Source organism: Pteropus alecto, unplaced genomic scaffold, assembly GCF_000325575.1.
Source record: "Pteropus alecto unplaced genomic scaffold, ASM32557v1 scaffold76, whole genome shotgun sequence".
Classification (NCBI taxonomy): Eukaryota; Metazoa; Chordata; class Mammalia; order Chiroptera; family Pteropodidae; genus Pteropus; species Pteropus alecto.
In genome coordinates this window covers 30099051-30111313 of record NW_006443138.1, presented here as the reverse complement: position 1 = coordinate 30111313, position 12263 = coordinate 30099051, and the positions used below count along the sequence as shown (strand labels likewise).

The window sequence follows — 12263 nt, the reverse complement described above, 5'->3', positions numbered from 1 at the left end:
ACATATAAATGGCCAACAAACATATGAAAAGATGTTCAACATCGTTAGCTATTAGGGAAATGCAAATCAAAAGCACAATGAGATACCATCTCACACCTGTTAGAATGACTGTAATCAACAGGACAAGTAATAACAAATGTTGAGGGGGATGCAGAGAAAAATGACCCTCACACACTGCTGGTGGGACTGCAAATTGGTACAGCCACTATGGAAACATTATGGAGGTTCCTCAAAAAACTACCATATGATCTACCATATGATCCAGCAATCCTTCTACTGTGTATTTACCCCAAAGACTTGAAAACTCACATCAAAAAGATATTTGCACACCAATGTTCATAGTAGCATTATTCACGGTGGTCAGGACATGGAAGCAACCAAAGTGTCCCACGATAAATGATTAGCTAAAGAAGCTGTGGTACATATATACAATGGAATATTACTGAGCCATAAGAAGAGATGAAATATTGCCATTGGCAACAACATGGATGGACCTCGAGATAATCATGCTAAGTGAAATAAGCGAGACAGAAAAAGTTGAAAACTACATGATTATATGTTGGATATAAACCTAAATGCAATGAATGAGCAGGACAAACAAACAGAGACTCATGACATGGACTATAGGCTAGAAGTTACCAGAGGACTATAGACTATAGGTTACTAGAAGGGTGGGAGAGGTGAGGGAAGGTAGACGGGGTAAAGGGTATCAAATATAGGGGGATTGGGGGAGGGTGAAGTGGGTAAAGAGGATCAAATATATGGTAGCTGAAGGAAACTGGACTCTGGCTGGTAAACACACAATACAATATACAGATGTCAAATGATAATGTACACCTGAAAATTATGTAATTTTAATAACCAATGTTACCCCAAAAAACTTAATTAAAAAAGAGTTGATGAATACCACAAAAAGCACAAAATCTACAAAAATTACACATTCTTTTTATTTATTAATTGCCCCACACACCTCTGCAGTACTTTTTCTACATTTGGTATGATTTGTAATCCTGAAATATACACGAAATCCATCTGCAATTGATGCAGAAAAGGGTGAATCACCTCAAGGGAGGGCTCAAGTCCTGCACCAAGGGAGAGAGATCTTGACTGAGTGCAGGAAAGAATTCATGCATACACCAGAGTTAGAAACAAAAGGCAAGTTCACTAGAGAAGGAATTATGCTCCATGGACAGAGTGTGATCTTCTCTCATTGACAGAGACTGAGAGAGACTGAGAAGATTGGAGAAGGACCAAGAGAATAAGACTCTGGGTGTATGGGGAATTTAGTTTATGCATGATTCTCAGTTTTTATGAATTACAGTTTAAAGACTTTGTTTACCTATTTTCTTTTGATGGTATGGGTATATAGCGTGAAAGGCATGGGTATGTAGCATTAAAAGCATGCTAGCAATCCCAGCCTTTGTTCCATAGGTTCCCCATAGGGAATAAATGGTCGGGTTTATTTTGTGTAGGGTAAGACTTAAAGACTGTATACCATGGTGTGTGTGTGGTTTATTATTTTTTTTGAATCTTCCTTTGTTCTGCAGGCTTCCTCAGCACATCGCAGGCTCTGAATATAGCTTGATTTAATATTTAATTCTCATGCCTCCTCCTTACATTACAATAAAGGCATTTATAGGAACAATCCAAATGCATTTAAAAATTGCTGCCATGTTGTACTGAGCCATATAATTGTGTAACCAGATGATTCTGATACTACAACATTGACTTATTGATGAATATGTGTAGGAGTTTTGTCACTGGAACACTTGCTTCTTCAGACATTTCTCTGCGTTGGTGGCAATTTTGTGTGCCATTTTGCTGGAACCAGCAGATTTTGTAAGGACAAGATGCAGCACTCTGATACACGGAATGAGTAAACTGTGATATCACATCCAGTGTTCGTGTGGTACAATTACCACTTTGGACCCACGAACACAAGACTTTTGATTCAATTCTATTTTGTGTAATTTCTATCAGAGAGAAGACAATGTATGGTATATTTATAATTACATACATTCACTATCAACTACTTTCCTAATAAGAGAGAATTGTCTTAGCCAGGCCTTAGCCAAATCCTCTGCTGGCAATTTTATTTGTTTGATCTTTGGAAGAATCTTCCAGACTAGCTTCTGGCTCAGTGTATTTTAAACCTTATTTTTCCTCCCCTCTCACATACTTCCGGTGGGAAGGAGGATGCTGTAGGGCATTCACCCCATGACAAACATCTCATGCTGTGCCTGATGCAGGGTGGGGCACTGTGGGTGATAAGAATGTTCTTACACTGGGGTGGCTAGAGATAACTTGTCCTTACAAGGAAGTGACTGTACACTGCATAAATATGTCCAGATAAGTCAAAACTAAATGCTCACCCAATCCATCTTCCTCTTAGCCGGATCCCCCAAATGTGCACAGCCACTAAACATTAGCCAGCTGAAGGGAAATCAGACCAAGAAGAGATGGAATGGGAAGAAATAGGGCTCTTAACCAGGTGTGGGTCTTTCCATCCCAAAGACCTTTTGCATGTATTAGGAATATGTGCAAGGGAGGAGCCCTGAAGCCTCATCAAATGTATTCCAACCCAGAACCAGGAGCAGGTGAGATGTGGGGAATGTGGGACCATAGGGTGTTGACATTACTTCTGACCTGGCCAAAGGCAGCAGGCCTGGAGACATGAATAACTCTATCTCTAAGCTTCCTTGTGCCTCGAGAACCCCTGAAAACAGGGACGAGGACATCGACCTGCCAAGAGAGGATTTGTTATAGCTCTTTGTAAATTCAAGCACTGGGCAAACACCAGCTGTTGTCCTGGGCCAGAGTCACAGTGTCCTCTTCCCCTTGGGTGTAGAAGGGCTGCCCAGAAACAGTCTGCCTCTTTAAAGCAGAAGGGTATGTGCTCTGACTCCCAGTGGAATGAACAAGCCCTATCTTCTGAAATCAGGGTAATCCTGCTGAGGTCACTCCTACCACTCCCTCCTCCCTGCTGTCAGCTGGGGGATTAGAGCCGAGGCCAATGGATTAACGGGTTCATTTTGTTACAACCTTCCCTGCTAGACAGCCAGCCCCTCCATTGGAAGCCTGCTGGTCAGGTAAGGCAGCTCCTCTGTTGCTGTTCTCTTTGGAGCAGAGAGAAGCTCCTTCTCCCACCGAGCATTGCAGCTAGCACCCTACTGAAAGCTGTGGAATCCCAGGCTTGCCAGGACCCGAAAGGCAGAAGGCTTGGGGACATCCCAAGGACCTGGGTGACAGGCAGACAAAGTTGGCGGTCTGAGGCTGCTCTTTCCTCTCTGCCTGCCGTGACCCCAGCAAGAGCATCATGCCTGCACCACCCAGGTTCCTCCTAGACTCCAGCTCCATCCACAGCAGGAGTCCCTGCAGCCAATGGCCCATGGTCTGGGCCTCCCTGTGGAAGACTTTGGTCATCCTGTGCCTGCTGCTATCCAGCACCTCCCTGTCCCCCACGAGGGGGCAGGCCAAGATTCCTCTGGAAACGTAAGCATCAAATTCAGGCCCCACCCCATAAAACCCTTTTTCCCTTTCCTCACTTCCTTTCTGCCAGCAGACCTCAATATTCTGCACACACTCCTCCCCCTACATCTGACCTCCCTCCAGGCTCTCCCCTGGGATCTTCGACTGCCCACTCACCCTTTCTTGCTGTGAAGACCTTTCTTTACCCTCCTCTCTTCCATTTGGGAGTCCTACCTGCCCCTCCTCAGACACCTGACGTTTTAAGCAGACTTGATCATCACCACTCACACTCTTCGTTGGGATGGCAATCAGCATCTAGAGCACCTGCAGAATGATGCTTCTTCCAGGATAATCGCTGCTCTTAGGTGACTGGAGGTGGAACTGTGTTGGCTCAAAACGATCATTGCAGCTCTCCAAGGATTTGTTAGGAAATTTGTTAAGAAATTCAGAAATTCATTCTGAAAAGGTAAAACAGTTCTAAATTGATTAAATGACTCATGCAACAAGGATCTAGGTCAAATTTGACTTTGGTAGTCTCAGTCTTCCCTTTCCATGCCTTTCTGCCTCCTTCCAGGCCCTAATTCTCCATCCTGTCATTAAGACCAGGTATCAGTTCTTTACACTTTGCTATACATTTAAATTACTGTACAACCCCTCTGGGAGTGTTTATTTTTAGTCCTTGGCTCTGGTGGACTTACTAAAGAAATTTCCAATAAATATGGGGAGCAGAGCACTCTAGACCAAAGGGGATTACCTGCTCAGTCCATATCGTAAGTCCAGCCACCCAAGTGCAGCATGAGAGTCAGCCTCACAAGTTAACAGAAGTGGGGACTGGCTGCCAGAGCAACACAAAATGTTTGTGTTGAGCTTTGTTGAGTGGCAGTGTTTCCATCTGGTTGTATAACCTCTACTTCTTATATGCCTGGCACAGTGTTAGATGCTTTACAAATGATACCTTTAGTTCACACAGCACTTCAGTGATTTGGTTAACAGTATCCCCATTCTGCAGTTGAGCAACTTCCCAAGTGTACATAGCCAGTAAATGGAAGTGTCAGAATTTGAACTCAAGTCAGCCTGGACTATGCTTCACCATCACACCCACAGCAGCCTATAAAACCATCTATTGTTAAAGGAGATGGTGAGAATAATTTTCAACCCCAGAACACACACCAATAGTTGAAGGCAAACTCTAGGAATAGGCTGAGTGCCAAGTCAAAGTGGCTGGAACCCAGGTCTTGATTGAGGAGAACCGCAGAGTGGACCACCAACACAGAAACCTCCAGAGAGAGTCGCTGAGATTAAGGGCCCCCAAACACGCCCACATCTGCACCTGCCCGCTCCCTTGGCACCAGACCTTCCCGGAGGACCTTGGCCCCATCCCTCCTCTCTCATTGGATCCTTCTCAGTCTTTCCATCCCAAAGACCAACCCCTCTCTTTCTTGTGAAGCCACACCCTCCCTCCCACTTGGCTATCAGCCTCCACTGCCTGGCCTGATTTCTTTTGCCTTCCCAAATCTGTTCCCACCCCAGTCACCAAAGACCATTATTGCTCAATCCAGTAGACATTTCTGGACTTATCTCCCTAGACTCTCATTTTGGACACTAGTCTCTCTCTTTTCCTTGAGTCTCAATGCCTTAGCTTTATAACACTTGCTCTCTTGAGTCTCCTTGGGCACCTGTTACCTCTGTCTTCCTCCAGTGCCCCTTTCCCTCTGCCTGCCCCTGAGGTTTCTGGTGTTCCCCAGGGTTGGTTGTCCACTTGTATCTTCTCATGCTATACACTCTCCTCGAGAGAGTCCATGTATCCTCAGAATTTGAACCCCCATCCATAAGTCTCTCAGCCTTACCTCTACCTGTTAGACTCACATGTCTGTTGCCTATGGACAGCTCTTCCTGAACATCATGTGAGGTTTTAAATTCAAGTTCATGTCTTTCAAGATACAAAACAATTGGTAATTTCTAGAGTGGTACAGTGCACAACCTGCTCAACATTACTCTGCAACACAGCTCTGCACTGGAATTTCATGTTCTACACTCACCAAGCTACACTTGCCACCTTCCACCCTCCCCACTTATTTCCATGATCTTCCTGATATTCTTAATTTTATTTAATAACAGTACCATCAGCTCAAGCACCCAAGCTAGAAACCTGGAAGTCATATTTGATTCCCCCAAGCTCTTCTGTGTTCTCCACCTAGAATTCTCTTCCAAATCTTTTTGTCAGGCTAAACCCTCTCAAGCTTCTAACACTGAACTCAGATCCCACCTCTCCCAGGAAGCCTTCCCTCACCACCACTACCTCTGCCTGCAAGCTTTGTTGGTGTCCCTTCAAACATGTATAATGCTATCTGTATGTGAAGGGGTGTCCCTCTAACTGAGGATTTTACAAAGGTGAGGACTGTGATGGGGCTCCAGGACTACATAAGGCCTGGCACATAAGATCTCAATAGATATTGGATGAGTGACTTAATAAATGCTGATCTCTAAATGATCATGTGGGCAAACTTAGTTTACTCCAAATGGAGAGGCTCAGTCCTATATCCCCACACCCAGAACCCTAGCAGCCTGCCCAGATGATGGGATCTCAATGCACTTCTGGGGACAGATGAGAGGTCAGGGTTTCTCTACCAGGCTGCCTACACCAAGGGCGAGGTGTGGCCTCTCTTGCCCTCACTGCCTGGCCTGCCCTAAGCAGGAGCAGCTCAGAGCCTTTCCCTCTGTCCCCTTGCTTCATTCCCCCTCTGAAATTTCACCAAAGGATGCATCAGCCCACAGTGACCTTGAGCAGGAAACACTGTAGGGAATGACTCATTGAGAAGCTGCAACTGTGCCAAGGAGGTTCTAATGTCTATCCTCAGGGTCCTCTCTGCCCGGGCCTGGACCTGTCCACATTCTCTTCTCCTTCTCTCTTCTCCGTTCTCCACCCACAAACCACAGCCCTTGGGTGCTTTGTGTCAGGCTTTGGTTCCAGCTCATCAGCCCCTGTTCCTCGCCCCTCAGTAGGAGACCCAGCCAAGGGCATTCGGCACACTCAATGCAGCTGCCAAGCCCCTGGAGGGTCTTCATGGTCTCTTGCCCTAGCCAAGAGGGACAGGAGTTCTTCGTATGTGTTTTTCTGGGTATATGTATGTCAGTGTGTGTGCGTTTGCATGTGTACATGTGTGTATGTGCGTTAGTGTGAGAACCTCTATGTATCATGTGTGTCTCTGTGTGTTTGTGCGTGTGTGCATTAGTGGGTATCTATGTGTGTAGACACTTGTTTTGTATGTGCACGTGTGTGTGCATGTGCATCTATGCATATATGTCCACGTGTGTGTCTATGTGTATGCATATGTACCTTCATGACTTGACAGAGTGAAGCTGTGGGCAGACACCTTCGGCAGGGACCTGTATGACACCGTGACCAAGTACTCGGGCTCCCTCTTGCTGCAGAAGGTCAGTAACCCTCTTCTAGGGAGCTCCAAGGGTGGTCAGAGGACAATCAGCCAGGGAGCCCTTCCAGGGAGAAGAGCAGAGACCCAGAATCCCTGAACGTCCATGCTGTGAAAGATCTTAGAGATCATCAATCCAATCCTCTCATTTTCAGATGGGGAAACTGAGACTCAGGGAGGGTAAGGATTTGCCCAAGTCGCAGAGTAAATCAATGGGGTAGCCAAGAGCATCGTGTGAGATCAGATCCCAGGGAAGCCGACGCCAAGATAGAATTAGACAGACGAGCGATTTATTGGGGTGGAAGGGCTGTGAAGAATAAAGGGGAGAGGGAGCAGGAGTGAGCAGACTGGGATGCAGGCTTGACACCTGTGAAAGGGGGTGGAGAGAAGGAGGTGGGGAAAGAGGGGCCTTGGCTACCATGGGGAAAGTCCTGCAGTAGCTGTGTAGGAAGTAGAAGCAGGCAGCTCTCAGTGCAGGGAGAGCTTCCATACCTCCAGTTCTCAGGATCTCCAGCCATGCCCGGGGACTGCAGAGCCCGCATGGGCCCTAGCAGAGGTCTGAGCCTGTGCCTGGCTCCTGGGCAGGACGCAGGGCCTAATGGAGAGGACGGCGTGGTTCCCCAACCCCTTATTGATTAATCGCTTTATGTGCTGATTGACACCTTACTAGATTATAAACAACCTCATTTTCCTTTGATAACTCCCAGACCAATTTTAATAATAGTTTGTCATTCTCTATTATTACCATTCGCTAAGAGCTTTATATTCAGAATTTAACCCTCACCACAACTTCATGAGGTGACTATGATCTTTGCCATTTTCTAAATCAAGGATCCCTAACTCTCAGCCGCAGACTGGTACCTATTAAGAACTGGGCCACACAGCAGGAGGTGAGTGGCAGGCCAGTGAGTGAAGCAGCTGCTCCCCAGCCTCGGCTCCACCTCAGATCATCAGGCATTAGATTCTCATAGGAGCACCAGTCACTGGTGCCAAAAATGTTGGAGACTGCTGCTCTAAAGCCATGCCAATGTCACATCTTTCAAATGAGAAAACTTACTGAGTAAGTTGCCTAAGGTCATGTGGCCAATAGTTGCTGAACTGTGTCATCAGACATTGGTGATATGCACACTCAAAGAGAGATTTTCTTCCTGCGACCCCAGAGAGTAAACTTGAACCCAGCTCTCTGAACTCTCCTAGTTTCCCTGGTGGTTTGTCAGGCAGCGTCAATACCTGCTGCTGCTGAGCTCAGTCCAGACACGATGTGAGCAGGGGCACACTAACATCACGGGGTGTGGGAGAAAGAGGAACTGATGCTCAGGGAGGTTTTGCAGTCCACGTGAGACCTGGCTATGTGACCTTGGTCATGTTTGTTGACCTGTCTGAGCCCTAGTCTACTCCCTCTTAAGAATATTAACCAAATGTGTCTAGTGTCCCTGGAAAGGGAAGTTGTTTGCCAAGAGGCAGCTATTGTCATTAGCAGGGGAGATTATGCAAGGGGGGAAGAAGCTGTCCTTGCTTCTCGCTGAGTAGGCAAGAACTCATAGGTGTGAATGCACTAGTTGAGAGGATGGAGGCCACATGTGATCAGGTACAAAACATCCCGGTGCCAGATGACAGGTGTCTGTCTCTCCCACATTCTCCTTAACAGAAATACAAGGATGTGGAGCCCAGTCTGAGGATCCAAGAGGTGGATGGCTTGGAGCTGGTGAGAAAGTTCTCAGAGGACATGGAGACCATGCTACGCAGGAAAGTGGAGGCTGTCAAGGTGCTCTAGGTTCTATGATCTATGGCGGGGAAGGATTCTGCCCTAGCCCCTGCTTCACCAAAATGACCCTCACTGATGTCGTGGCCCAGCATTCTTTCACCCACATCATCCTTTTCCTACTTCACGAGTGTCTGCCTTGTATCCTCATGAGCCAAAAGGTCCTTGTAAAGGAGGAAATGATGGGAAACAAGGGGAGAGGAGAGGGTTGGGAATGGAGCTCTACCTTAGGGCACAACGTCCAATGCAATAGGACGACCTGCAGTGTTAAGAGGGACTCTGCATCACAACCTCGTATTCAGTGACTGGTGCAGAGCAAGTATGGAATGAAGGTTTAGGAGTCATCCACTGAATGAACGATGGATGGATAGATAGATGAAAGGGTGAATGGGCAGTGGATGGGTTGGAGTATAGAAAGATGGAGAACATACAAAGCAAAGCCCCCTCCCTTTCCCCTCCCTTCCCTCTTCTCTCCTTCTCTCCTTCCCCTTCCCATCCTCCCAACCTTTCCTCTCCTGCCATATGGACCCACCCTTCATGACACCTAAGTGCTCTGAGAGCTGCCCAGACACCAGAGGTGCTTTTAGTGATGGGCCTCATGCTCAGGTAATTCTGTCACTGCACATCCACCCAACCTGGCTTGGCCTGGTAGAAACAGAATGTGTCACTTCCCTGGCATGAAGTGCCTGCCCCGATGCTGTGGGGACCTGGCTGGTGGGAGAGACATAGTTCATGCTCTACCTTGCCAGAAATATGACCATCCAGGACAACGGTGTTCCCTAAAAGAATTCCTTTGGGGAACCAGGAGAGAGGAGATGGGGCCGGAGAGGTTGTTGGAGGGGAGGCTGAGGCCAGTGCTGAGGAAAGGGTAGGAATGGAATTGCAGCCTGGCCAGCCTGTCTATCTGTCTCCCACTTCCCCCATCAAAAGCACCATCTGGGAGGGACTCTGTGTAAAGTCGCTGGGGCCTTCTTTCCCATGCGTTACAATTTTCAGCCTTTCCTCCATGCTTAGGGGCAAGGAATCTTAGCATCAGGAACCAATGAAAAGATATTTGGGGTTGGGAGAGCCCATTCTGGGCCATAGTAGGGAGAAACTGACCCCCCTTACAACAAACACACCAGTACTCTGCCTCTTTTAATCTGCAATACTGTGGAAACTGCCTCTCTGGGCAGAGCACAGACATTGGGATTCAGGAACTCACCACGTTAGGGGCTGGCCCTCGTGGTGCTATAGCACAGCAGTCCTGGGCCTCCAGTTACGCTGTGTCCTTCCCATGGCTTCAACCTCATAAGACCAAGCAAGTGAGCACATGCTCTGCACACCTCCAAACACCAGTCCCTGTTGCCTGCTGGGGGTTCTGTGGAGTGCTACAGCCACTGACCCTCCTATGGGAATGCCCATGGGAAATGTCCTGCAAAGCAGCTCTAAAATAATCTTGGTCCTGTGGAATTTCTTCATCTCATCCTAGGAATTGGGAGTTGGGAGTAGGGAAGGCAAGGACTATTCTACCCAATTTACAGTTGTATAAATAGAGACCCAGAGGGACTTAGTGGCTTAGCCCTAACCAAGCCAGAATAGGAGCTCAGATCTTTTCTTCTTCTTCCCCCATGTTTATTGAGGTATAATTGACAACCAAAACTGTTTTACATTTATATTCAATAGCTGAAAGGTGGAAATCACCCAAATGTCTATCAACTAATGAATGAATAAACAAAATATGAGATATCCATAAAATGGAATATTATCCAGCTATAAAAAGGAATGAAGTTCTGATACATGCTATGACATGAATGAACCTTGAAAATATTGTGCTAAGTGAAAGACTCCAGATACAAAAGGTCACACATTGTATTATTCCATTTATGTGAAATATCCAGAACAGGAAAATCCATTGACAGAAAGCAGATTAGTGTTTGTCAAGAGCCAGGGGCAGAGGGGAACGGGGGTGATTGCTTAATGGGTTCTGTTTGGAGGTGATGAAAGTTCTAGAACTAGATAGTGATGATAGTTGCACAACACTGTGAATGTACCTACTGCCACTAAGTTGCACACTTTAAAATAATTAAAATTTATGTACATATGTACACATTCATGCACATTTAAATAGACTATTTTTAGAACAGCTTTAGGTTCATGGAAAAATTGTAAAGAAAGTACGGAGAGTTCCCATATACCTCCTTCCCCCACAAAAACACAGCCTCCCCAACTATCAACAGCCCCCACAAGTACAATGTTTACAATCGATAAACCTACATTGACACATCATTATCACCCAAGGTCCATAGTTTACATTAGGGTTCACTGTTGGTCTGGCACATTCTACAAATTTTGACAAATGCATAATGACATGTATCCACCATTATAGATCATGCACAATAGTTTCACTACCCTAAAAATCCTCTATTTTCTACCTATTCATCCCTCCCTCCCCACAAACCCCTGGTATTTTTACTGTCTTCATAGTTTTTACTGTCTTCATAGTTTTGCCTTTTCCGTAATGTCATATGTTTGGAATCACGCAATATGTGGCCTTTTCTGACTGGCTTCTCCCACTTAGAAATACACATTTACCTTTCAATTATTGCAAAAGGTAAATGTGAACATTTGTGCATGAGTTCTGCTGTGAACATTTGTGCACAAGTTCTTGTTTGAGTCCTTGTTTTCAGTTCTCTTGGGTATATTCTTAAGAGCAGAATTGAGGACACACTGGACTCCTTTTGCTCATTCGTTCTCCCCTTTTTGTTCTCATCCCTCAGAATCTGGTAGAGGCCGCCGAGGAGGCTGACCTGAACCACGAATTCAACAGATCTCTGGTGGTGAGTCCTCCTGCTCCCAGAGCTGCTGCTGAGAGGGCATATGGCTCATCTCTCAACCCCCAGCAATGGCCAAGGTCACCTGCATACAGATTATGGAGGAATTGGGGGAGGTGGGGTCCCGCGCTATCTTTAAATGTGCTCAGGATTTGTATGACCCTACAACAGTTTGATTCTGAAGTGCTCTGGAGCCTTTTGAGAAGGGTTTTATGAGCCAGGTAAAAGAGACAGCTACCAAGACCCAGGGCAGCATGTGTAGGGTGTGTAGAGTGGTAATGCACTCTTCCACAGACATTTATTACCCAACGCAATGTGCTAGCCTCTGCACAGATAAAGTCAAGAAGCTCATTGACCAAATAGCTCCAGCACGAGGCCTGGGACACGTTCATATAAATTGTAAACAGGGTGTTTCCACAGTGCAGAAAGAATGGGGTAGAGCTCAGAAACTCTGACAGGGTGCCAGGGTGACAGGGCGGAGGGGCATTTGAGCAGATGAGGGCATAGAGAAGAGGTTTCTAGTCAGAGGAAAAAGAAATGAAAAATACATGAGATCGAGGAAATTGCCAGTGGTCAGCTCTGTATGTCCAGGGTCTGGTGAAGCAGAAAGTGACCATGGTAAATGTAGGAATCTGGCCTTTATTCAGCCTGAATGGCACTTATTGAAGGGTTTGAGCAGGAGAGGAACACAGCCGGATTTGTGGCAGCAGTGTTGTGACATGGGCAAGATGTGGAGGGGCCTGAAAGGGGCTGTTCAAGTCTGAAGCAGGTGGTATGGAGGGAGAGGGA

The 12263-nt window shown here is 46.5% G+C and overlaps 1 protein-coding gene across 1 annotated transcript in view; it reads left to right on the top strand.

The window, feature by feature from the left end:
- The first annotated feature begins 3388 nt into the window (after window positions 1-3388).
- CACNA2D4 (calcium voltage-gated channel auxiliary subunit alpha2delta 4) overlaps window positions 3389-12263 on the top strand; it is a 112153-nt gene continuing 103278 nt past the window's right edge. Inside the window, exons 1-4 of the mRNA XM_006923947.3 lie at window positions 3389-3492; window positions 6822-6903; window positions 8548-8664; window positions 11421-11480. Coding sequence (XP_006924009.2) covers window positions 3389-3492; window positions 6822-6903; window positions 8548-8664; window positions 11421-11480 — 363 coding nt within the window. The remainder of the gene's footprint in view (window positions 3493-6821; window positions 6904-8547; window positions 8665-11420; window positions 11481-12263) is intronic.